The 27,439-nt window shown below is 43.3% G+C and overlaps 1 protein-coding gene across 4 annotated transcripts in view; it reads left to right on the top strand.

Annotated features, from left to right (window-relative positions):
- Window positions 1-27,439, top strand: part of DCLK1 (doublecortin like kinase 1) — a 537,868-nt gene that overhangs the window by 468,758 nt on the left and 41,671 nt on the right. For 3 of the 4 annotated variants that reach the window (XM_075337323.1, XM_075337325.1, XM_075337326.1), the window contains 5 exons: window positions 8,122-8,255; window positions 9,799-9,876; window positions 15,258-15,354; window positions 18,113-18,193; window positions 21,429-21,542. In XM_075337323.1, the coding sequence (XP_075193438.1) occupies window positions 8,122-8,255; window positions 9,799-9,876; window positions 15,258-15,354; window positions 18,113-18,193; window positions 21,429-21,542 (504 nt within the window). The remainder of the gene's footprint in view (window positions 1-8,121; window positions 8,256-9,798; window positions 9,877-15,257; window positions 15,355-18,112; window positions 18,194-21,428; window positions 21,543-27,439) is intronic. The other variant, XM_075337324.1, reaches the window with a different exon arrangement.

Below are 27,439 nucleotides of genomic sequence, written 5' to 3' on the forward strand. Positions count from 1 at the left end.
TGAGCTTCACATGTTTGGATTAATTATCTCTTTTTCCAGCCTTTTCTGACTAATTAAGACCCTCCCCAAACTTGTGAACAGCACTCATACTTGGTCAACATGGGAAAGACAAAGGAGCATTCCAAGGCCATCAGAGACAAGATCGTGGAGGGTCACAAGGCTGGCAAGGGGTACAAAACCCTTTCCAAGGAGTTGGGCCTACCTGTCTCCACTGTTGGGAGCATCATCCGGAAGTGGAAGGCTTATGGAACTACTGTTAGCCTTCCACGGCCTGGACAGCCTTTGAAAGTTTCCACCCGTGCCGGGGCCAGGCTTGTCCGAAGAGTCAAGGCTAACCCAAGGACAACAAGGAAGGAGCTCCGGGAAGATCTCATGGCAGTGGGGACATTGGTTTCAGTCAATACCATAAGTAACGTACTCCACCGCAATGGTCTCCGTTCCAGACGAGCCCGTAAGGTACCTTTACCTTCAAAGTGTCATGTTAAGGCTCGTCTACAGTTAGCTCATGATCACTTGGAGGACTCTGAGGCAGACTGGTTCAAGGTTCTCTGGTCTGATGAGACCAAGATCGAGATCTTTGGTGCCAACCACACACGTGATGTTTGGAGACTGGATGGCACTGCATACGACCCCAAGAATACCATCCCTACAGTCAAGCAAGGTGGTGGCAGCATCATGCTGTGGGGCTGTTTCTCAGCCAAGGGGCCTGGCCATCTGGTCCGCATCCATGGGAAGATGGATAGCACGGCCTACCTGGAGAATTTGGCCAAGCACCTCCGCTCCTCCATCAAGGATCTTAAGATGGGTCGTCATTTCATCTTCCAACAAGACAACGACCCAAAGCACACAGCCAAGAAAACCAAGGCCTGGTTCAAGAGGGAAAAAATCAAGGTGTTGCAGTGGCCTAGTCAGTCTCCTGACCTTAACCCAATTGAAAACTTGTGGAAGGAGCTCAAGATTAAAGTCCACATGAGACACCCAAAGAACCTAGATAACTTGGAGAAGATCTGCATGGAGGAGTGGGCCAAGATAACTCCAGAGACCTGTGCCGGCCTGATCAAGTCTTATAAAAGACGATTATTAGCTGTAATTGCAAACAAGGGTTATTCCACAAAATATTAAACCTAGGGGTTGAATAATAATTGACCCACACTTTTATGTTGAAAATGTATTAAAATTTAACTGAGCAACATAACTTGTTGGTTTGTAAGATTTATGCATCTGTTAATAAATCCTGCTCTTGTTTGACGTTTGCAGGCTCTAACTTATTTGCATCTTATCAAACCTGCTAAATCTGCAGGGGGTTGAAGACTAGTTGTAGGCACTGTAGGTCCTAATACTCGTATAGGTCAGGACTCGTAGGTTTTACTGTATGTATGCATTTCTTTGATGAAGTATGCTGTGGGAAATATAACTAAACTAGGATAACCCATGAAGATTTATAATTTTTCATTGTATTGTGGCACTCATAAGATTTTCTTTTCTTAATTGTTTCCAGTGTCTGCTCTTCCCCGCCAGGAATAGGCCAAATTGCTAACATGGCATTTTCTGCTTTTTGTTCCAAAGCAAATTATTACATAGTTGGTTGATTGTCAGGTAGCTGGCAGGACCAGGCAAAATTGTGTTGTTTTTCTTTTCGCTAGCTTGCAATGTGTTTAACATATGCTTCTTTGAGCTAAAATGGGATAAATAGGAGGGATAATGAGGCAGCCGTTAGATTTCTACAGCAGCGTAGTTGGACTAGAAATGTGAAATTGTTCTGCTGATTAAATTATATTCTCATGATATAATGCAAAAAGCATCTCAATTAATTGGGAATGACTACTAAGATTTCTTGCAGGTTCGTCCAGCAGGAAGGGAAACCAAGCATGAACTCTCTGGTTTGGCAACGGAGAACATAGAGACTGAGCTTTTCTATCTGGTTGAGTTCTAATGTATATCATCCATTGCTGCTTCGAAAGCAAAAATGCTTTGATTTACGCTGCAGTAATTATTGATATATTTTGGTATATTTAAAATGATTTCTCGGAAAGCTGAGATTGATTTTCATTTAATCGCTTACCTTAAATAAATCCATGTCTAATTATAAGGGTCTGCACTACCTAAACATGAATAATCACTAACAATAGAGGTTTGATAAATAGCTAAGAGCAGTAAAAGATGGAAAAATAATAAAATAACTGATTAATGCTCACTTGTTTGATACCCCACTAGTCCTTGTTTACAGTTCCTGAGGCTCCAGAATGGTGTTGCATACTTCACTGCAGCAATCACGTACCATCTATCTGTCACGGATGTTATAACGAAAGATGGGGACCGGGGCTCTTAGACTGGCCCTCAGGGGGATCCCAGCTATCCCTGATCTCAGAGATACCTCTGAAGGTGAGAGTGTCTGAGCCACCTTCATGGCCCTGCTTCTGACCAGCCCTGATCTTATACCCCCTCCCTCCCCTACCCCATGGGAGGGCCAAGACAGAAGAGTGATAAAACCAATAGAGATAGACAAACAGGGGAAACCAAAACTCTATCTCACAGCACATTCACACAAAGGTATAAGACAATAAGAGGTAAGGAGGAAAGTAAGAGCAGGGAGGAAACAACAAGATGACGAGAGAAATCCACAACTACTCTGAGCACCACACAATAAAGTCACCAAGAGGACTGGGACACAACAGCACACAGACTAACACAGCAATAAACTATAGTTGTCGTTGGATGACAAATTCCACCATCTTAAAAAGGCGGTGAGCAAATGTGATAGGTTTCCAACAACATATGATCCCAGAGGTAACCAGCAGGCTAGCAGAGGTTAATGCTTGCTAGACTAACAATAAATGAGCATACAGCTAGTCAACGCCTGATCCTGCCTGCGTAACTCAGAAACACCAGAAAAACCATAGTGTGGCATGTCATAATCTGTAGTGTGAACAGTATCTGATGCCAGCATGACAATCAGCGAGTTTTGAGCAAAACTCCGTGTGACACCATCCATGTGACTGCAGACAATCACTGCCAGCAGCGGCAGACCATGATTAGCACAAGATCTTGGCAGTCACGTAGATCTATGTCATGCCATTGCTGCAGGGAGTAGACAGTGTGGCAATACAGCTTCAGTAGTGATTATTTTATTATTTTTACATATTTTTGGATCTGAAATCTTTTTTTTTAAATTTGTAAATCTATTTCCGATTTATTGAACTTTCACTACTTTAACAACCCATTTTTTATTTACCGTATTTTTCGGACTATAAGACGCACTTTTTTCCCCCAAATGTTGGGGGAAGTGGGTGGTGCGTCTTATAGTCTGAATGTAGGGCTGCGGGGAATAAGGGTGCTGCGGTGGAGCGGGTCATCGGGGGCACGAGCAGGCTGTAGCAGCGCCTGCCGTGACCACGTGGGCCTGCTCATTTCATATGCACGCGTCCTCCCGCCCATCATCTCTTAGCGCTGTAGCCAGCGCTGACAGGTGGGCGGGGTGATGGGCGAGGGATGCGCGCATAATTAACAGCCGGCCCGCATGATCACCCCTGGCAACTACAGCCTGGAGTGATCATGTGCAGCTGTATTCACTGCCCCCCACGTGTCATCATCAGCGCGGGGTGCAGTGAATCAGTATACTCACCGGCCACAATCCCTGCAGCATCGCTCGTCCTCCTGTCTGTGCCGGCTGTGGCTGTGTGTGGAGACTAGCGGTGCGCACAGTGATGACGTCATTTTTGTGCACATGTGTCCACACACAGCCGCCGGCGGCACAGACAGGAGGACGAGCGATGCTGCAGGGATCGTGGCCAGCTCCACACAGGTGAGCGGCGCTGCTGCTGACACAAAGGGGAGGAGGAGCAGTGCTGCGTGGAGTGAGGAAAGGTGTGTATGAACATTTATTTTTTGTGTGCCAGAGGATGCGGCCATACACCAGGATGGGTGTATATATCAGGATGGGGGTATATAGCAGGATGCGGCCATATACCAGAATGGGGGTATATAGCAGGATGCGGCCATATGCCAGGATGAAAATACGGTACTTTTAGCATATGTCAGCTAGATCTATTAGGCTATGTTCACACAATGAGCTTTTGTTGAGATTTTTGATGCTGCTGAATTTCTGCAAATATTATGTAAATTAGGTTTCTTGCGAGTTTTTTCATTATTTTTATGTGTTATTTATTTTAATATGCCTTTTTATTGCATTTTTGACACTGCGTTGTTAGTTTCTTTTTTATATCATTCTATAAAGAAGGCTGTTTTTTTTTGTTACTTCCTTGTATAAAACTTCATTGTTATACTTTGATGCCAATTACCTTCCATTTTTATGTATTTCTGCCATGGAAATGCAGTTAAAATGCATATGCGTTGTTTACCTGTGGATTTTCCACATCTACTGCGAGTCTATAAGGAAAATCTGTACAGAAAACTCAGCGTGTTCAACAGAGAAATTGACATGCTGCGGATTTGAAACCTGCACCACAAGACAGTTTACATTGAGTAAAAAAGAACTGTAATGTGGGCGTCACACGATACGATCTATAGTGCGATCGCACGAGCGATCGCACCCGCCCCCCTCGTTTGTGCGTCACGGGAAATTAGTTGCCCGTGGCGCACAAAGTCGTTAAACCCCCGTCACACGTACTTATTTCCTGAGCGACGTTGCTGTGGGCGGCGAACATCCACTTCCTGAAGGGGGTGGGACGTTCGGCGTCACAGCGACGTCACACAGCGGCCGGCCAATAGAAGCGGAGGGGTGGAGATGAGCGGGACGTAAACATCCCGCCCACCTCCTTCCTTCCGCATAGCCGGCGGGAGCTGCGGGACGCAGGTAAGCTGTGTTCATCGTTCCTGGGGTGTCACACGGAGCGATGTGTGCTGCCCCGGGTACAATGAACAACCGGCGCAAAGAAAAATAAACGACTTTTTAAAAATGAGTGACGTGTCAACGATACACGATTTGTAACCGATTTGAGAACGTTCAGAGTCGCTCAGAGGTGTCACACGAAACGACGTCACAAACGATGCCGGATGTGCGTCACGAAAACCGTGACCCCGATGACATATCGCACGATAGATCGTCTCGTGTGACGCCCGCATAAGACGCTGCGTTTTTGACAAATTTTCATAGTGGGAACATAGCCTTATACTGTAGGTATGATAGATGCCACCAGGTCTTGTGGACACCTGCTACAAATGTTGGGCTCAAAGTTTTTCTTTCCTAAAAAAAGTTAAAGGGAACCTGTCAGATGCAATATGCACCCAGAACCACGAGCAGTTCTGGGTGCATATTACTAATCTCTGCCTAACTGTCCCTGTATTTAGCAGCATAGGTAAAGAATCTATAGAAAAAGTATTTCTAAAGATCTCATGACATGCTAATGAGCGCAGGGACTAGTCGCAAGGGCATTAATTCCCTTGGCTACTCGCCCCCCTTAGCATGTTAGTACGCCCCTGTAGGCATGATAACATGCTAATGAATGTGCAGCGTCAGAGGTATGGTCGCTTTCACCTCTCTGCTGCCATCACTTCTGACTCCTGGATTTCGGCTCAGTGCACATGATCCCGGACTATCAGTCATGCGCACTATAAAGCCAGGTGTACGCGTCCTGGCCTGAAAGTCCGGGGTCATGCACACTGAGCCTAAATCCAGGAGTCGGAAGCGATGGCAGCAGAGAGGTGAGAGCGACCATACCTCTGACGCTGCACATTCATTAGCATGTTAGCATGCCCACACAGGCGTGCTTACATGCTAAGGGGCTGACTAGCCAAGGGAACTAATGCCCTTACGACTAGTCACTGGTCTTATTAGCATATCATATGGGATCTTTAGAAATACTTTTTCTAAAGATCTCTTTATCTATGCTACTAGATTCAGGGACATATATATTTTTTTTAGACACAGGGACGGTTAAGCAGGGATTAGCAATATACACCCAGAACTCTGGGTGCATATTACACCTGACAGGTTCCCTTTAAATGACCCTTATGCTACATTTCCACAGTGGATTATAGTGCATGAGATTTTAAGAATAGGCATGCTGGCATCAGTGTTGTTGTTTTTTATTTTTTTTTGCGTTAACTGACCTGGGTGAGTTTTTGAAATCCACTACATATCAAATGTGGGTGCTCCAAGTTCTAAGTGCGGATTTTCCCTATAGAATTGTATTAGATGCGGAAAATACGCAGGTAAAAAAATGCATGTGATTCGCACAGGACTGTATCAATGAAGTTTTGTCAAAGGCAGATACCAGGAAGTATTAAAAACAATGTAGCTTTATTTAATATATCACATACCAAAAAGAGACAAAGACGCAATGAAAAAAAATGCATGTAAACAAATTGCACACAAAAGCAAAGTGAAAAAGGCACGAGTAACCCAAGTTACCTAATAGGTGCAGACAATCTTGAGAACGCAGCCTAAATAGACAAGAGCTGCAGGATTGGGATCCACAAGTTGTCAATTTAGCCTGCTGATATAGATTCCAATGTTACCCTTTAAAATTTGAAAGGTGAAGAGTGCAGTTCGCTTGCTCCTTCTTTATAATGATACCCATAGCGGTGAATGCCACCACGAATATCACTGCGGCATCTCTGCTGGGGAAGCTGGGTTTTTGGTCAGCAGTTCTCCTGATTGAAGTGGGGTATATCTTATCACTGTCCAGCAGGAGTGCCATAAAAGTTAAAAGTAAGGTACCGTCACACTTTAGCGATGCTCCAGCGATCCCACCAGCGATCTGACCTGGTCAGGATCACTGGTGCGTCGCTACATGACTGCTGGTGAGCTGTCAATCAGGCAGATCTCACCAGTGACCAGTAACCAGCCCCCAGTGACGCGTGGAAGCGATGCTGCGCTTGGTAACTAAGGTAAATATCGAGTAACCAAGCGCTTGGTTACCCGATATTTACCTTGGTTACCAGCGCACACCTCTTAGCGCTGGTTCCCTGCACTTCTAGCCAGAGTACACATCGGGTTAATAAGCAAACCGCTTTGCTTATTTAACCGATGTGTACTCCGGCTACGTGTGCAGGGAGCAGGGAGCCGAAACTGGCAGCCTGAGAGCGGCGTACGCTAGTAACCAAGGTAAATATCGGGTAACCAAGCACAGCGCTTTGCTTGGTTACCCGATATTTACCTTGGCTACAGCTTACCGCAGGCTGCCAGAAGCCGGCTCCCTGCTCCCTACACATTCAGATTGTTGCTCTCTCGCTGTCAAACACAGCGATGTATGCTTCACAGCGGGAGAGCAACATCCAAAAAATGAACCAGAGCAGTGTGTAACGAGCAGCGATCTCACAGCAGGAGCCAGGTCGCTGCTCAGTGTCACACACAGCGAGATCGCTAATGAGGTCACTGCTGCGTCACAAACACCGTGTCTCAGCAGCGATCTCAGTAGTGATCTCGCTATGTGAGAAGTACCCCTAAAGTAAAGAACAATAGATAGTACTTGGTTTGTCAAAGTCCACATAGCAAGAGTGAGATAAGCATCAACCATGCACTTCTACTTTTGGTGATATTTATCTCTGGGTGGGTTGATAAAGCCAAATAAAACCCATCTGTTTGTATATGCTACTATCCAGCTATACAGATGAACAACTGTTTATAGCACTTTTTTAGTTTTCATATATTGCAAAATGTAACAATACTCTGCAAGACTTAGCATTCACCAGATTTCACAGTACAAACTTTATATACTATTAAATAGATGCATTAAACCAGATGGGGCTGGTGTACTTACTTAGCTTAAATCCATGTCAAGATGGCTGAATCATCTGTTTTGGAAAACAGATGATTCTGGCCAACCAGCCTGGCTGACAGTTCCTTTGTCCTCCGTCTCTGCTGAGATCTCGCACTGCTCAGTACAAGCCTCAGCTGTCAGTCTCAGCAGCGCTATTCCTTTCTTTTGCTCGACTCATCAAATCATCGTAATATCATTAGATAGCTATTCTGACATGGATTTTCAAAGTAAGTACATCAGTCTCATCAGGTCCTAGAGATCTACTTATTAATGCATACAGTTTGTATTGTAAAATCTGATGATAGATAAGTTTTAACATTTATGTAAGGTCCAGTGTAACAAAATAGATAAATACAGTATATTAGATTTGTGGTAAATGTGCCTTCCTATTATTTTGAAGGTGTATGAGCACCAGGATGGAAGTAAATCTCTGAAACTTGGAGACTTTGGCCTGGCCACGGTGGTTGATGGACCTCTTTACACTGTGTGTGGAACCCCAACATATGTAGCTCCAGAAATCATTGCAGAGACTGGGTAAAGCTTCTTATATATCATATACTGTAAAAAAAAAAAAAAAAAAAACTTGGAAAGATAACATGTTCTTCTTATATATCATATACTGTAAAAAAAACAAAAAAAAAAAAAACCTTGGAAAGATAACATGTTCTTTGCACTTTGAAAAGTCTAATTTATTTATCAGCAAATGCATGCAATAATTCAGTTTTCATCCCGGCCCTGTATGTAGATACACTGGCAAATGTAGTGTGGCCTGTTCCCTGTCACCCAGTCCTACCCGAGCGACCACTTTCTCAGACAGGCTCTTCTTTCAGGTATTAACCCTGGGTAAAAATTCCTGTAACACACAAATTTGGTTGGCTCCGAATCAGTCTCTATGTCAGCAGTTTACTTTTGTGATTTCTTATATTCTTACTAGGGATGAGCAAACCCAAATGGCAAAGTTTGGGGTTTTTACCAGTCACCTGGTATCTGACTCCGGGGCTCGAACTGGAGCACAGACTCTTCACGGAAGTCCATGTCCGAGCTCGGATGCTGAATAAAGCTTGTTGAAAGGCAGCAGAGGAGCCAATAATAAAGTTATCAGCATAGGGAAGATGACTGGATGCTGCAGGGAACGGAATTAAAAAAAATGTAAAAAAAATGATGTGGGGAACCCCCTATTTCTGGTAACCAAGGTAAAGCAGACAACTGTTGGCTGATATTATCGGGCTGGGAAGATCCATGATTATTGGGCCCTTCCTAGCCTAACATTACCTGCCTGCAGCTGCCGCAGAAGTGGCACATCCATTCGATGCACTAATTCTGGTGCTTTGAACTCCTCTTCCCAATTGCCCTGGTGCAGTGGCAATCTGGGTAATACCTTTGGTGCTGAGGCCAGCTGTGAATTCATGGGTGTTTATCAGACACCCCCATTACTAACCCGGTAAGCATAGAGTTAAAAGACACACTTGAAAAAATAGTTTATTTGAATAAAGACTCCTCTACACACCCTTGTTCACCAATTTGTTAATTTAAAAAAATCCTTGAAATTAAAATGTAATCCAATGGTGTAATGTCACATGACTTCCATGGAATCCTATGGAGCCTCGGTCTCAGAACATTCTCAGCACGAGGCTCCATAGGATTCCATGGATGTTGTGAGACATTACACCATGGATTACATTGGAACTTTGAGTTTGTTTGTTTTTTTTTACCTTGGCTGGTTATCAAAAATAGAATGGACCCACGCCATTTTTTTCTTTTTTCATTCTCTATCCACATTTGTTTGCAGGGCAATTGTCCTGCTCTTACTCCCATTTTAATTCCTTTTGCAGACCCCTAGCTCATTCTACAAGCGTTTTACAGCAGCAAAGTTCAGTTTCACATTGACTTATAAAGGGTCCGGGGTCAAGTCTGAGTACCGAACTGAACTTTTAACTAAAGTCTGACCAAACCTGACAAACCCAAACATCCACGGGTCCGCTCATCCATAATTCTTACTGATTACATACATTAGAAAGCATCTGTTTTATTTTACTACTGTCTGAATATTTTTTGTTATATTTTTGTCTTTCTCCAGGTATGGATTAAAGGTGGATATCTGGGCAGCTGGTGTAATCACTTACATCTTACTTTGTGGCTTTCCTCCATTCCGTGGGTAAGTATTTCTATGTAAACTATTTTATATTTAGGAACTCAATACAATAGTTTTATATTTCCTTCCTTCCTTTCCTTTCCCTTTCTTTTCATTTCCTTTCCCTTTCTTTTTATTTCCTTTCCCTTCCTTTCCCTTTCCTTTCCCTTCGTTTTCCTTTCATTCCTTTCCTTCCTTCATTTTCTTTCCTTCCTTCATTTCCTTTCCTCCTCTGTTCCTTTCCTCCCTTACTTCCTTTCCTTCCTTCCTTTCCTACCTTCCTTTCCGCCCTTACTTTCTGTCTTTCCTTCCGTCCTTTCCTTCCTTCCTTCCTTCTTTCCTTTCTGTCCTTCCTTCCTTTCTTTACTTTTCTGTCCTTCCTTTATGTCCTTCCTTCCCTTTCCTCTCCTTTCTTTCCTCCCTTTTCTTTCTTCCTTTCCTCCCTTCCTTTCCTCCCTTCCCTTCCTTTCCTTCCCTCCCTTCCCTTCCCTTCCCTTCCCTTTCTCCCTACCTCTCTTGCTTCCTTCCCTCTATTGCACTTGCTAGAACTGTACACAGATATTGAGGGCTATATATGTTCTGTAATTTGTCAGGATTCTCCAATATCACCCTATAAACCTGGAATATAACTACAGTAAGGTCAGGTTCAGATGTGGCACTTTATGAACTTTGATGGAACTGTCGCAATAATTAGGGCTCGTTCAGGCACACGTATCCGTTGGATGTCCGTTTGCACCACAGACTACACATGGGGAGCGCAGACTCGTTATAGTTGTTGCCAGAGCACTTGGACAATTTTCTACAAGAACCAATGGTCTGCTTGAAAAAATATCACAGCATGCTCTATCTTTTACCGACCAGGATAATGTATGCAATGTAAATGTAGCTCCTGCGCTTGTCTGCAATGTGGATGAGCTCACGGAGCTGCATACCGAGCCAATCATCTCCGCAATATCGGATGCAACTGGCCCGATGTCCATTAGAGCCGGCTGAACCAGCCACAGGTGCATTCACACATCCACTCATCCATTAAAACCAACAGCGCATGGATCCAAAGAGTTTAATGGAGTCACTCACGCATTATTTTTTTTTAACGAACCAGTGTGTCCATTAGGTTAAAGTGCAGATCCTGTTCTCAGCCACTTTTACAGATCACACTTAACCATATGGGGATCCGTAAAGTAAAAATGAAAGACATCAGTTTTAAATCTGAGTTACATCTGTTTATAACTAGTTCCAGAAAACTATCTTCTGGAAATATACCAGAGTTCCCCATTGACTTCCATTATACTCCGTACTCGAATTGCTTCTATCCAAGTATCCAACAGCTTGTTACAAATACCGAGCACCCGAGCATGGTAGTGCATGTTCATCCCTATTTATGACTGATTCAGTTTTTAAAAACACATGAGAAAGTGGTACATTTTTGATATGGATGTGTGAATACAGCCTAAAGGGGGCTTTACACGCAACGACATCGCTAACGAGATGTCGTTAGGGTCACGGAATTCGTGACGCACATCCGGCCTCATTAGCGACGTCGTTGCGTGTGAAACGCAGGAACGACTGTTAACGATCAAAAATACTCACCATATTGTTGATCGTTGAAACGTCGTTTTAATCTCAAATATCGTTGCTGCTGCAGGTACGATGTTGTTCTAATAATGTCACTGTGGAGACACGGGGCTCAGTGGGTGCTCTCGTCCACTAAAACCCGCCGCCTTTAGAAAAACAGCGTGGCTCAGGGCTCATCCCAACTGAACGCCGGCCTCCTTAACCGTGGGCATAACACTACTCAGACAACACAGGATGAGGGAACCACAATAATTAGACTTTATTGGATCCCCAAACAATTGACGGCACATAACACATAACCAGCAAAACACACAAATGTAACAGGCAACAGAGTCTCACCCTTCCGCTGGCTCACCAGGGATTTAGAATGTCCATGTCTCACAGGTTCCAAGCTGTCTGAGGTCTGCAAAGTCTGTTCCAGGTGACTGAACTGTCCCAACCTGAGTGTCCTCCTTAGGTAGTCCTGGTTTGATGTTAAAATCCTGGCAGCCGGAGTCGAAATCCCTAGGCTGTGGATATGGTCTCCAACCGGGACCGGAATCCCTAGATTGAAGCCATAAGATATCCTGATCCTCTAGTCAGCTCCAAAGAGCTTAGACTGGATCCATCAGCATCCATAAAACCTTCATCCACCCTGGTGGCTTAAAGAAGTCCCTTTTATAGCCATAACCTTCCCTTAGGATACACTGCGTCCTCATCGATTGGTTGGACAAGATTGCTTCTCCCATTGGATGAATTTCAAGCTGCATGGATAATGTTCATTTAAATGATGTGCATAGAAAGACTCAATATATCTACATGGAGTCGGCAAGTCACAGACTAGACAATGGCTACTAAGGTAATTTACATTAGATTAGCAATACACAACTAATTTCAATGAATGCTCAGAGGGGCCTGGCAGACACAATGGTTTAGCAAACATGAGTTAACAAAAACTTCAATACTAAACTCCCAAGAGTCTTGTAGAAACAATGAGGGCTTATCCCCCATCTATACACACAGAAGAACAATAGTCTGGCTGAATTTTAAGAAACTTTAACCCATGCTAGGCATTGGGTGTCCATGTCGTTACAGTCACTATATATATTAGGTTGATTGTACATTATTATGGAATACCTGTGTGACACAAGTGCCACAATAGTTGTCACCCGCTTTCCAGAATCAGTTGCAACTATACAATGGCTTATTAGAATATTGAGGCTTCGGCTAAAGAGTAAGGGGTACGTTGCACACTACGACATCGCAGGTGCGATGTCGGTGGGGTCAAATCGAAAGTGACGCACATCCGGCGTCGCTGTCGACATCGGAGTATGTGAATCCTTTTTACTACAATTAACGAGCGCAAAAGCGCCGAAATCGTATGATCGGTGTAGCGACGGTCATTTCCATAATTTCGGAAGGACCGATGTTACGATGTTGTTCTTCGTTCTTGCGGCAGCACACATCGCTGTGTATGAAGCCGCAGGAGTGAGGAACATCGCCTTACCTGCGTCCCGGCTGCAATGAGGAAGGAAGGAAGTGAGCGGGATGTTTACGTCCCGCTCATCTCCGCCCCCCTGCTTCTATTTGTCCGCTGCCGTGTGACATTGCTGTGACGCCGCACGACCCGCCCCCTTAGGAAGGAGGTGGTTCGCCGGCCAGAGCGACGTCGCAGGGCAGGTAAGTGTATATGAAGCTGCCGTAGCGATAATATTCGCTACGCCAGCAATCACAAGATATCGCATGTGCGACGGGGGCGGGTACTATCGTGCTCGGCATCGCTACCATCGGCTTGCGATGTCGTAGTGTGCAAAGTACCCCTTACTGAAGCTTTCTATTGTGTTTTTCATATTTTGTTGACCTTATAAAGTAAACACTAGTAGTTCTCAGGACCCGGAATCCCACCAACCACTCATTCACCCTCCTACCCCGTAAGGGTGCGAAGCTCAGGAGACATGAGTCCACAGCTGTTTTCTTGCAAAATTAAAGGGATTGTCCACTTATCGGAAGAACCCCTTTTTTTCCCCCTTTTAAGATAATAAAACTTATACTCATGTCCAGCGCCTGTGGTGTCAGCACTGTCTCTCACGGGATCACATAATAGTCTTATGTTACCTAGGTCATGTGGCCAATCAGCGGCCGCTTCATCTTTTCGCCCTTGGAGAAGTCGCTTACATCCAGAAGAAGTGAGTACTGCTGCTCTTCCTCCTGATGTATGTGATACAGCCAAAGGCGGAAAAAGTGATTGACTACCAGGATCGCATGATATCACACAGTTACATGATCTGGGGGGAGACAATACTGACTTCTCAAGAACGGCGCCAGCACCGCAGGTGAGTATAAGTTTTATTATTTTAAGTGGAGGAAGCATATGGATGGACAATGTGTTGTCCGAGTAGTGGACAACCCCTTTGAATGTTTAACGAGCAGTTGAAAGACCTCAGTGGCTAATGGAGTAATACAAATATTCAATCTTAATTGTTTACAATATTAATACACTATGTTAAAATAATTAAGGGACACAGAAGGTGACCAAAAATCCCATATACAATTGTGCACTAATATAGATAGCTGGTAAGGATTTGTGGAAGAAAAAGATAATAGAAAGGAGCATGTCTACATGTACTAATGCCCAACCCAATTTTTATATAAAGCATTCATAGAAAGATGGAGAGGTAATGCATGACCAGCAACAACATTTTAGTTGGTCTTTTATTTTGGCCAGCGTAAGGCACACCTGTGTAATATGATCAGTATACTGGATTATCTCAGCAAAGGAGACGTGCTCACTAACACACACTTAGGCCCCTTCACACGCACGTGTCTCCGGTACGTGTTAGGTCCGTTCCTGCATGTACCGGAGACACAGGCACACGTAGACCCATTAAAATCAATGGGTCTGCGCACACGTGCGTGTTTTGCTATGGAACGTGTGTACGTGTGGAGCATACGCGTGTCCGTGTGTTCCACACGTAGACATGTCCACGTTTTCTCCGGCATCACGGGTGTCACACGGCCTGCATACGGACCACACGGATGTAGTGTGGACGCGGTCCCGTGTGACACGCGCCAGAGGAAACTCACGTGTCAGAGAAAAAAATAACAAATCTTTACTCACCTTCTCCAGCCCTGCAGTCTCTGCCGCTGCTGTCACTTGCTGCCGACCGCCAATCATTATGCTCATTTAATATTCACTTCACTGCGGGCCGGAAGCAGCAGCAAGGGGGAGTCGGCAGGGCTGGAGACCAAAGATCAGCACCACGGACAGCAACGCCAGGGACAGGTGAGTTGAAAGTTCTCGTTCTCCGTGTGTTATCACGGATAACACACGGAGAACACACATAGTGCCATAAACACGGCTCACGAGGGGAAAACGCACCTTTAACACGTCCGTGAAACATGTGCGTGATTTTCACGGACATGTGAAGGGGGCCTTAGTAAATTTTGTGAACAATATTTGAAAGAAAAAAGGCTTTTTTTGTACATAGAAAATCTTAGATCTTTGAGTTCAGCTCAGGAAAAATGTGAGCAAAGTTTATTCTCTCCTGGCATTTGTTGCGTGTAATTAAATTAACCTCCTGAAGTGCCACATGATAGTGCATTTCACATATAGGACTACTATTGTCTGAATTTATACTTTGTGAGGACATCCCCTTTAATAGGACGTCTCAGTGATATTTTACGCTGTAGTTTTTACATTTTCTACCACCTCAAATAAAAAATAAACGTACAGGGGATCACACTCTATTACCATGTAAAGTATTTGTGTTGGGAGATGAGTCTTCATGCACTGACATGACATTATATTCTTTTTATATATCATTTTATTTGTTTTTTTCTGTTTAACCAAGAAGTGGAGACGACCAGGAAGTGCTTTTTGATCAAATCTTAATGGGTCAAGTGGATTTCCCATCACCTTACTGGGATAATGTTTCTGAATCTGCTAAGGTACCGTAACATAAGAGTCTTGTATTTCTAATATCTGGCTATGTTCCCACTTTCAGCTTTTGGTGAGTTTTTGATGCGGCGTAAAAATCGCAGCATTTTACGGTTCCAACAGAGCGGATGGGATTATAGCATTCTCCTGCCCACTGCGCTTCTTTTTTACTCAGTGTAATCTGCGCAGCGGTGCGTGTTTCAAATCTGCAACATTTCAATTTTTTTTGCGGGTACATGGGGTTTCTGTACAGATTTTCCCTATAGAGTTGCATTAGATGCAGATAATCCTTAGGCAAAAAACACACAGGCATTTTTAGTGCATTTCCGCTGCAGAAAAGCATAAAAAATGCATGTGATCCACACCTAAATATATCAATAAAGTCAAAGCCAAATACAAGGATGTATCAAAAGCAAAACAGCTTTATTTAACCAATATGAGACATAAAATACAACATCAAAAATGCAATAAAAACACCTGTTGAAAAAGCACACAAAACGCAATAAAAAAAAACCCTCAAGAAACCTAATTTAAATAATAGATGCAGAAATTTTGCAACATCAAAAACTCACCAAAGCTCATCATGGGAACATAGCCTTATTCAGTTGGGGTCATTTGCTCTTATCATCTACCAGGGTCATTTTATAGTGGTACAGAACATTTAGGTTGGGGCTACACAGCATCTCTGACAAGTAATTGGCAAAAAATCCAACTGGTTCTGACTTTTTTGCCACTTGCGGGTCTCAGGACATTGCTGGTCTCAATTCGACCCCATTCACCTACATTAGGCAATGTAGCAACTCAATAGCGCGATATTTGGCCACATGACCTGAGTCATTGCCAAAGTTGCCCTTTGGCTTCAGCCTTATACATCATTAGATATGTATTTTAGATATATGGGAAATTATTTTTGTTGAATGCACAACTCAATAAATGTGGTTGCCGGCAGCTGGGTACAATCTTAAAGGGAATCTGTTAGCAGGTTTTTGCTATCTCATCTGACAGCAAATAGGCAAGGAGATTCAGAATCCAACAGTTTATCACATAGATTACGGGGTGCAGCCATTCTCACACAATCAAATAATTGAGTTTTAAGCAAGCAGCTGAGCCCAGTGAACAATCCCACCCACCAGGCTCTCTGTAGAGATTGTACATGGACTGTGAGATATCCATCACAGCAGGGGGCTAGCTGGACTGCTGTGCATGTGACTTTCTAGTCCTGTAATCTTGATTACAGGGTAATAAAGCCATTAGAGTATGTAAGCAATTGCAGACACACAGATAAGAGAAGCACAGTTGCTTTTTGTTTTTAAACTCTTACAACATGCTGTCCTCAGCTTACATAGAAAAATCCTGTTGACAGATTCCCTTTAAGGGGGGTGGTTGTCCACCAGTAAAATATTATTTTTTTAAATCTATGGATTGAGTAAAAATAATAAACTAAGACTTATTTACTTTCCAACATTGCCTCTGATTCAGCTTCTGAGATATTTGCCAGCTCTGGAAGCCGTATATGCCTTTTGAAAGTCACAGCACCCCTCCAACCTGTAATTGGCTTTTTTTGTCAGGTGACTAGTAGAGCCTGTTATCAGAGAACTATCCGTTGACTTGCTCCTCTAGTGTCCTGACCACTGCAGCCAATCACAGGCTGCAGCAATGCTGAAACCTCCTAATGGAGCAGCCATCATTTTCGCAAATGACACAGAACTCCAGCCAGGCCTGCGCCAGATCGGTGGGGACACTGGACGGTGAATTTATTAGTTTTAATCAATACATGCCTAAAAATATTTTACTGTTGGACAATACCTTTAACATAATTTACCATGTGTATAGAACTGTAAACTTGATTTTGTACTCTGCTACTATATAAGTCCACCCTTCTGAGCCATAGACAACTCAATTGGGCCATAAGGTGTCCCCATAATGCTTTGCAAAAGTGTAGCTTCTCGGAGATAATATACTGTGTATATATATATATATATATATATATATATACCATATATATATATATATATATATAAAAAATTCTCTCGGTGTTTAAAGTATAGTGAGGCGACCACTGGGAGCTTTTATGGTAACCCTCAGCATATTCGTAGCCAATACTTAGCCTATTTTGTGTCATCTCCGCTATATATAAAGGTGCCCATCCCTGTGCCGTATGTATCAATTGTGTAGACAGTTTAGTAACACTTTTTTTTCTTCCTCCACACTTTTGGGTGTGGGTTGTGGCTTTAGCCATCTTTGCTCAAATTAGAAAAAAATTGTGAAAAACGCAGCCAGATGTCTACAAGACGGTGGCCATGGCATTATACTGGCATATGTAATACAAGCCAATGCTCTGGAGAATTCGAGCAAAGACATGATAGAAACTGATAAAACAGAAATACTCAGGAGACCGCGCAACAACGGAAATGGAGCAGAAATGAAATGTGATCCTTGGAAACATCAATGATTCCTATGATAAATACATGATGCATTGAATGCAATGTGACACGACGGAGGGCTGCTTATCATTAGGTAGAAATATTACGGCAATATTCGTTATATATGGAGGGTTATCAGTTTTACAATCTCAGCCTTTGTTGAATGAACAATCTGAAAACTCAGAGATTTTAATACTGTTTACGCCAAGAACAAAACTACAGATTTACATCTAAGAATTGTTTTTTTTCTAGTGATTTAGTCATATTATTCCACTAAATACAGATGAAATATTATATTGGTAACATACAGTCAATACTAATGAGTGTTCCCTTGTTTCTTTTTTAGGGACTGATCACCATGATGCTACAGGTAGAAGTAGACCAGAGGTATTCTGCTCTGCAGGTTCTAGAACATCCATGGGTCAATGTAAGTGTTAACAAAGGGCTTATATACTATGGGGGTTCCTATACAAGACTCTCCTCTCTAGTTAGCAGACTAAGTTCTAGGTTGACGGGAAACTGTCATGTGAAAAAATGCTATTAACCAGCAGATATGGGCTTAATCTGCATGTTAATAATGTTCTGAACCTGCCCAGTGCCTGCATTGAGAGCCTCGCTGCCGGGAGGAAATTAACTTTATTCCTCCCGGCAGTGTTCGGCTTCCAGTCATAGGGTTGACGACAGTGCAGGTTAGTTGCTCTGTGTATAGTGAGTGGACGATTCTAATGAAGTCAGTATCGGGGGCGTGATTACATCCGCCACTCACTATACAAATGAGCAGTGACCACTGGTGGACAGAGGCAGAAAACGGCCCAGATGCAATAACAGTATATGAGCCCTTTTCACTCCAATAACTCATCAAAATGTACAATTTTACCTTCTTCGGAAGTGAAAATGGGCCCCTTCACCTCTTGGGCCCCTGTTTGCACCAATGATATGTTCGCCCCTAGTGGTGACTGAACCCGCGCCGGCGTCACCCCTTTGACAGGAAGCCAAATGCTGCCAGGAGGAATAAAGTTAATTTCCTCCCAGCAGTGGGCTCTTAGTGTAGGCGCTGGGCAGGTTCAGAACACTATTAACCTGCAGATTAACCCCATATCTACCGGTTAATAGCATTTCTTCACACAGCAGGTTCCCTTTAAAGAAGTGTCAGATGTGGTCAGTTTTTGCTCTTGTTTTATTCTGTTCTGATTCTGCAGGTTTTTTTTTGTTTTTTTTTAAATTTGCTATACTGTTCCAGATATATGGATTTTTAATTTAATGATAATTTTTATGGTCTTTACCAAGGGGAGGACACAGTTCACAAGGTAGTAATTCTGAGCAGTCTGAAGATGCCTACAGAGAATCATGTGAGCCGTGCCCTCTTGTAAAGACCATAAAAATTAGCACTGACCAAAAAAAGTCCATATCTCTGAAACCAAATGGTCAAATAAAAAATAACAGCAACAATGGTATACTCAGAAGCAGAAATATAGTAAAATAAAACACTTTAGATTAGGGAAAACATATTGCTCATTAGCTCTTATTTTATATCCGCTGCTCCCCTAAGTATTCCAGTTTTTGTTTTTTTGTTTTTAAAATCCACCATACGGTTTAAAGCTGGGTTTACACACTGCAACATCGCAAAGGACATCGCTGTAACGTCACCGGTTTTGTGACGTAACAGCGACCTCCCTAAGTCTCTGCTAAGTCTCTGGTGAGCTGTCAAACAGGCAAACCTGGCCAACAACTCAACAGCGATCCGGACCTGCAGAGCGACCTAGCTGGTTGTTGGGGACGGTATTAAGCAGCCTTTTGAAAGGGAAGTTGCTAACAAAGTCTCTGCAAAGTCTTTCACACACTGAAACTTTCTAGCGATGCATGCTGCACAGCGGGAAACAAAGGACCTAGGAATGGTCCTGAACGATTTGTAACGATTACAACTTCACAGCAGGGGCCGGGTCGCTGATAAGTTTCACACACTGCAACATCGCAAACAACATCGCTATTGCGTCACAAAACCGGTGACGTTACAGCGATGTCGTTTGAGATGTTGCAGTGTGTAAACCCAGCTTAAGAGATGCGAGCCATTTTATTTAGTGCTAATTTTTATAGTCTTTTCCAGGGCGAGGCTGATAGGATTATCTAAGGGCCTGTCTTTAGATGGCTCTGTATTATTAGGCCGGGGCCACACGGGAACTACTGCGATCCTCGCATGACACTTGGCTCACGGTGGCAGCACAGCGGGAGCCGAGTGAAATGCGAGTGTCCCTGCGACTGAGGCCCGATCATGCGACCAGACCACAGCTGCAGGGGTCGGGCCGGCACTGAGGAGGGGAGGAAGGAATTTATCTCCCTCTCTCCTCCATTGCCGGCTATTGCCATTCTCGCCCTGCACTCACGGTACACCGGTGTACTGCAAGTACAGTGCGATGACTTGAATGAGTGCGAGAGAAACTACGATCGCATTGCACCCGCAGCATGCTGCGATTGTTTTCTCGGTCCGATTAGGCTAATATTGGTCTGAGAGGAATGCAATGTTTTATCGCATTCCACTCACTCCGATTTTCATGCCATGTGTCTTAGGCCTTACCCTCTAAGTAACAACTCTTTGTTAAAGACTACCAAAGTTATCAGAAAATATGTTAAACTGAGAAATTAAAAAAAAAGTCAAAACAAAAGAAAGAATACTCAAGGGGTAAACGTGAATAAGATAACAGCAAAAACTGGCCACTTTTGACCTGGTAACAGATTTTTATAAAGGTGGGGTGGAGGTGCCTACAAGAACTAAGCTGTTTCGGTCCAAGATGGCAAAACTCAGCACCATAATGGGGGATATGTTCATCTCCGCTCTCTTTTATGTGGCCAAGATACCATCTTGACTGATTGTCTTTTACTGCCTTGAACATTATTTTTAACATTATGATAGTAGCTAGAAGGATACACTCACACAAGCGTATGAATTGGACGAATGCAATGGCAGAAAATCTTGCACTCAGACCAATGTTATTCAATGAGGGAGAGCCGATGGTCAGCTTTTTTCTCATTCAGATTCTGGATGAGAGGAAAGTTGCAGCATGCTGTGATTGTCAGTGAGAGCAATGTCACGAGCACCCATACAAGTCTATGGGTGCGAATGAAACATTGGACTGCACTCGGATGACATCTGAGTGCAGTGCAATAATTGCATCAGCTGACAAAGGCGGAGATTGGGAAACTAATCCCTCCCTCTCTTCTGCAGTTGTGATCAAATCACAGGATCGTATCACAGTTGCATGACACTCAGCTCACGCTGTCAGCACAGCGGAAGCCGAGGGTCATTAGCATATTGCATCCGATGCACTCACATTGAATCCTATACCATCGTGTGAATCCAGCCAAATGGTGAGTCTGAATAGATCAGTCCAGTATTCCATTCAATGAATGAAAGGTTCAATGTATTGATTTCCATTGAAATCAATAGCTGTCATACTCAGAATGCTGCAGTTGCGCTCTGATGATTTCTGCAACTCTTATTCTGTCACGAATAACATACATGGACATGTCCGAAATTCAGATGTGCTCTTGTAACATGTAAGGTCCTGCATTGCATTACCCTAATAATAACAGCACCTGGAACATGTGCAGACTGTCTCCCTGACTATGTGACGTTCTACTGATACATCATTATCCTATCCTCTCAGGATGATGGTCTGCCTGAAAATGAGTACCCCTTGTCGGTGGCTGGGAAGATAAAGAAACACTTCAACACAGGTCCAAAGCCGAACAGCACCACCGCTGGAGTCTCCGTCATTGCAGTAAGCCAACTCCCCACTTACCTACTTCTACGATAACCCCCCCACATTGTATAGCCCTATGCCGTATGTTGGTATGATAATGTAGGACTTAGCCGTGAGATACACTATGACTGTGTAAGGCTGTTGTAAGTCTGTTGTATATCATGGGTTTTAACATTGTACCTCTAATTTTATATACTGAGATGTATCTAAGGATGTGTAAACTATCAATGTAAATCTGAGCTTAAGGGATCTATTCACTGGGAACTATTGATAGAGTTGGGCTATTAGTCTGTATATTAGAAGCTTAATAATATATTGATTACATAGAGATTAGGCAAATAATATACTAGATATAATGGATATAAATCTGTGTAATGAAGTTATATTGTTCCTTTAAGATGTCAGGTTCTAAATGAGAATATTACAGTAAGATTAATACATCATATATCTAGTAACTAGTGATTTATTTCCATGATTCGCAGTAACATGGGTAGATTTATTGGGCTCATAGTGTACAATACATAGTAAAGCTCCATATCCACATGAGAAGAACATTCTCATACTTTGTAGGCTACAAACATGGCCAACTATATGAAGATATGGAGATGTGTATTAAATTGTGTAACTGCCACTAAACTAAGGGCAACGCATGTAGAAGGTGCACGGACCGGGCATCGAAAACATCTTCCCCGTTATGATCAAACTTAGGCATTAAAAACATTTATTCTGGGCAGCATTGTCCATTAAATGCTCCCGAGAGGGAGAAGGACGGGTCAAGACCGAATGCTTTGGAGAAAGAAATCCTATCAAAATATTCAACTCTAAATTGCGATATGTTTAGTCAAATAAGACAATGATGGCAGAGATAGGATTATTATTAGTGATAATCACTTACTTCCGGGGACACGCATAAAGATGTTAGTCTGGAGATAATCAATGTATCCCATAGAAACCTTAGCTAGTCATTAATGTAGTAGGCCCTCCTCACAAGAGACTAGTGACGAGCGTGACAAGTATCCATTGAAATCAATGGATGAATTATCACCGTCAGTGAATATACAAGAACTGTTTACAGTCACTTAATGAATCTGTAAAGATGTGTTTAGATTTAGCTTTATACCTTCATACTAGATTTATATACAGGGAAGAGGCAGCCATATCTTAGTAATGGAATGGCGTGGGAACAAAACATTTGCACATTTAGAGCTGGGACATTTTGGTAAGAAAAAATATATATTTATGGCAAATGACAGACACTCTTTAATTGTCCATATTCTGGAAGTATCACCCAGATCTCAGTGCCTTTCTCCAATTTTTCCATTCTTTTAGTCCTACTAAATTGGGTTTATAGCACCATGGGGAGTTAGGGAGCTGTAAGGTTAGTTTAGTAGGACCCTGAGGGAGGATTCATATAAGGTGCAGTAAGCTCATTTCATAAGTACCTGTTTCATTTAATATGGACAGTTGAGTACCAGTACATCCTACCTGTTTAGGTTAGGCCTAAGGCCGCTTTCACACTGCTTTCCGATCTCCATTCAGTGGTCGGGTTTCGGACATATGCACCGACGGGGCCATTGGCTATAATGGTGCAGACAGAGTCATAGTGTGTTCTGTTGTGCAGTATTTTTGGGAGTATACACTTTCTGGAGGCAGACACCCAGACACAGTATGCTATGTCTGTGTATCCACCTCCAGAAAGCGTATACTCCCGAAAATGGTGCACGACAGAGCACACAGCGACTCCATCTGCACCATTATAGCCAATGGCTCTGTTGGCGCATACGTCCGAAACACGTTTTGCGGGGATTCGGACGGAAGCTCCAACGGGACCACTGAACGGAGATCGGAACATAGCCTAAGCCCTTCCAATACTCCAGAAAAGTTGGCAAAATCTGTCACGCTGTACTCTAAGATGTACAATAGCAGTACAGCGCAGTAATGTGGGACTGAGAGGATTCCTGAAACTATCTGAGAAGGTAGTTAGCTGGTAAACCACTAGGGGGCGTAAAAGTGGAGGAAACGTATGAGCAGGGAATTCCCTAGCAGAGGTAATACTAGTCAAGCTCACCAGATGGCAGTAGAATCGTCAGAAAGCCGTGTCACAACATGAGGTCTTGTAAGTACACAAGGGCAAAGTCTAAACATAGTCAGAGGGAAGCAAATAGTCAGTAGGCGGGAAATCAGAACCTAGAAGCGAGGGGGAGAGGGAAGACAAGACAGAATAAAGGTAAACAGATAAGGAATGAACAGGGAGACAGCGGGAGAGACACTGATGGAAACAGACAACAGAGGAGGTTAATAGGTCAGGTGAACACGGAGGTCAGGAGGGGGCAGGGCAGACAACAGGTCACTCAAGAGCAGAACACAGCAGAGCCAGAAGTATCACTGGCGAAGTCCAAGAGAAACAATGCCCTAATAAAGCAGCCTGACCTCCAGAACGAGGCAGGAAGGATTAACCCCTAATGTGACCTGCATCAGAAGTGAAACTAAAAAAAAGGCTCAGCTCCAGCTGAGCCAGGAGTCAATCATGACAAAATCTTTAAATATACAATACACAAATATATGTGTAAAGGGACCTCCGATCCTCCTCCAAAAGATGATGTTGGAGAAAATTAAGGATCGGGCATGTTGCATTTCAGCATGCTTGATGCTTGGTTTTCTGGTGAGTACACCTGCAGAGGTATACCGTATATGGGGAGGTCTGGAGGAAAAGCTGTCGGCTGACAGCTATAGAAGATTTGCAGTTAGTGTAAGACCTGTGAAAAAAGCCATAATGTTGCCATAGTCATGTAATCAAGGGAAAAAATCTAAATTAATAGGTCGCTCTAACCACTTGGGCATTATGTCTTGTAATTAATTTCCATCTGAATCATCTCCGGAGGCGTCTAGGTCTATCCGAGCAGCAAATCCAACTCGTGGATGAGAACACGACTGTTGAGCCTAAATGTTTACCGTCCCCCGGCTGCTGATGTCAATGATAGATGTGCTATTGCTGTTACCCTCTGATGAATGTGGGCTGTGCGTATTGACCCTGCCATGTAGATAGAAAAACCATTCTTATTAGCAATGCTTTTTTTATTTTATTCCGGAAGCATGATACTTACCTGTTCTCATTATTTTATTTCTTTTGAGCTGTTGGCTTTCTACTTACCTGAGTGCGATGCACATTTTCTTACTTGCATGCGTTTTTTGGTGATTTCTCTCCAAGTTATTCTTTGCACACATGCACATTGCATAGTCTCTGCTCATTGCTCATATGTATTATGTTGTCATTGCTCCCATGGATAACATAGGCAGCAGCACTCTGCAGTAATCTCGAGGACCGCCAGCACGCTTGTCCATGAAAGGGATTGGGCAATTCCTTCCTAACTTTCTAACAATCCAATTTTACGTTTCTTTTTTTTCCTTAGTTTTTTTTTCTTGCTAGCCTGTTGAGTGCTGTAATATGGATCAACGCTGTGGTATTGAAGCAAGCAGTCCACAGTATTGATCGCATTAACCAGGGTATAGCGCAAACTGATTATAATATTGAGAAAACATTTTATTTTACTGCCACGCTGATGGACACATTTTCATTATCGGCTTGTTTCGGGGCTAGTGGACGCTATTGTGTGTTAATATACCTGGTCATTATTGAGCACCTTTTACGTTTCAATATAGTTATAATCAAAGATAAAGATCTAACCTGGTAAATACATTGCAATATATATAATATATATCTGGTATTGATCCTAGGTATTACATTTCATTCTCAATTGCACTGGAAACTATCAACAAGCTTGCAACAGCTTAGCTGAACTCCTTAAAGGAATATGTCACCAGGTTTTTGCTATCCCACCTGAGAGCAGCATGATGTAGAGACAGAGACCCTGATTCCAGTCATGTGTCACTTACTGAGCAGTTTCCTGTGATTTTCATAAAAATCAATTTGTTTCTTTGCTGCAGAACTGGCAGTTATTAAAGGGAACCTGTCAGGTGCAATATGCACCCAGAGCCACAAGCAGTTCTGGGTACATATGGCTAATCCCTGCCTAACTGTCCTTGTATACACTAGCATAGATGTATCTCTGTAAAGACCTTTTACCGTATGCTAATCAGTGTGGGGACTCGCCCCCTGGATGTTAGTTCCCATTGTCAGTTGGCTCCATTAGCATGTTAGTATGCCCCTGTGGGTGTGCTATCATGCTAATGAATGTGCAGCGTCAGAGGATGATCTCACTCACCTCTCCACCGCCATCGTGTCCGACCCTGGATTTCGGCTCAGTGCGCATGACCTCGGAGGTTCGGTCATGTGCACTAATTCAGTTTGAAGCCATGATGCGTACACCCGACTCTGGGGTCATGCGCACTGAGCCGAAATCCAGCGTCATACGTTATGGCAGCGGAGTGAGAACATCCTGTGATGCTGCACATTCATTAGCATGTTAGCATGCCCACAGGGATGTACTAACATGCTAATGGGGGCAACTAGGCAGGGGAACTAACGCACACGGGACTAGTCCCCTCGCTCATTAGCATACAATAAAAGTTCTTTAGAATTACTTTTTCTAAAGATCTCTTTATCTATGGTAGTGTATACAGGGACGATTAGGCAGGGATTAGCAATATGCACCCAGAACTGCTCGTGGTTCTGGGTGCATATTGGACCTGACATGTTTTCTTTTAATGTGGCTCTATAACCCCACCCACAGAACTGGTTGGCAGATGTCTGCTCCTATACAGAGAAAGCTGCCAATCAGTGTTGGGGCGGGGTTACAGAGGACTACTATGGAGGACTACCTGGCAGCAGGTCAAGTAGTCCTCTAACGATAAACTGCTGCAGATTAATCAGTGATTTTATCAAAACTACACGAAACAGCCCAATAAGTGACACATCACTGGAATCAGGATCTCCATCTCTACATTATGCTGCTCTCAGATTAAGTGGCAAAAACCTGGTGACAGATTCCCTTTAAGTGCAGTGGGAAACGCCATGTTCCCATGGAGCAAAAATGATGCATTTTTTGTGCAAAAATATCTGTTGCATATAAAGGTTTAAGGAAAGTGAATGTTATTACATGAAAACTCATAGCCACTGTGCGGGGGGCCTGAATAAAAATGCAGGAAAGTGCCAAATTGCTGCATTTATACAGCAAATAAGATTAAATGGATTGTCCACTACTAGCACAACCCCTTCTCATTCCCCACGTTTACCCCCATTAAAATAAAAAAGCTTATATTCACTTATCATGCCGGGTCTGTTCCAGCAGTATCAGCGCTCACGCTCCCGAACGTCACATGTTATGTCATGCGAGCTCCGCACCCAATCACTGCTGACCTCTCTCCGCCTTGGAATGTACAGTATGATAGGAAGTGAGAGCTGCGGCTGCCACTGAAATCCTGTTGATTGTGTCCTGTGTCCGAAGATGGCGATAGGGAGGCTGGCAGTGACTGAAACTGGCTGGACTCTGGTGACATCACAACGTCATGTGGCCCCGGGAACTCGAGTGCCCTCCATTGGAGGTGAGTATAAGATTTTATGTTTTATTGGGGCCAATCATGTGGAAAGAGCAGGGCTTGTCCTAGTAGTGGACAACCCCTTTAAGCTCCCATAATAAGGTTTTGCTGAATTTTTGATGCTGCGTATTTTTGCAGTCAGACGTGTACAGTCTTATATTTAAAGCAAAATGGATGGGACTTAAAGAAATTTCCTGCCCATTGGGCTTTTTTCACTCAACGTAAACTGACCTGCGCTGCATGTGTGACATCTGTAAGGTACTGACGCCTCCGCTTTCTCTTGCAGGAACACTGAATTTCCAGATTTTTCCAATAGATTTACATTAGATGCGGAATATCCATTGCTAAAAAAACACATATGCATAGTGTATTTCCACTGTGCAAATACATTAACACACATGTAATCCGCTCAGGACTGT

Source organism: Anomaloglossus baeobatrachus, chromosome 2, assembly GCF_048569485.1.
Source record: "Anomaloglossus baeobatrachus isolate aAnoBae1 chromosome 2, aAnoBae1.hap1, whole genome shotgun sequence".
NCBI classification, from domain to species: Eukaryota; Metazoa; Chordata; class Amphibia; order Anura; family Aromobatidae; genus Anomaloglossus; species Anomaloglossus baeobatrachus.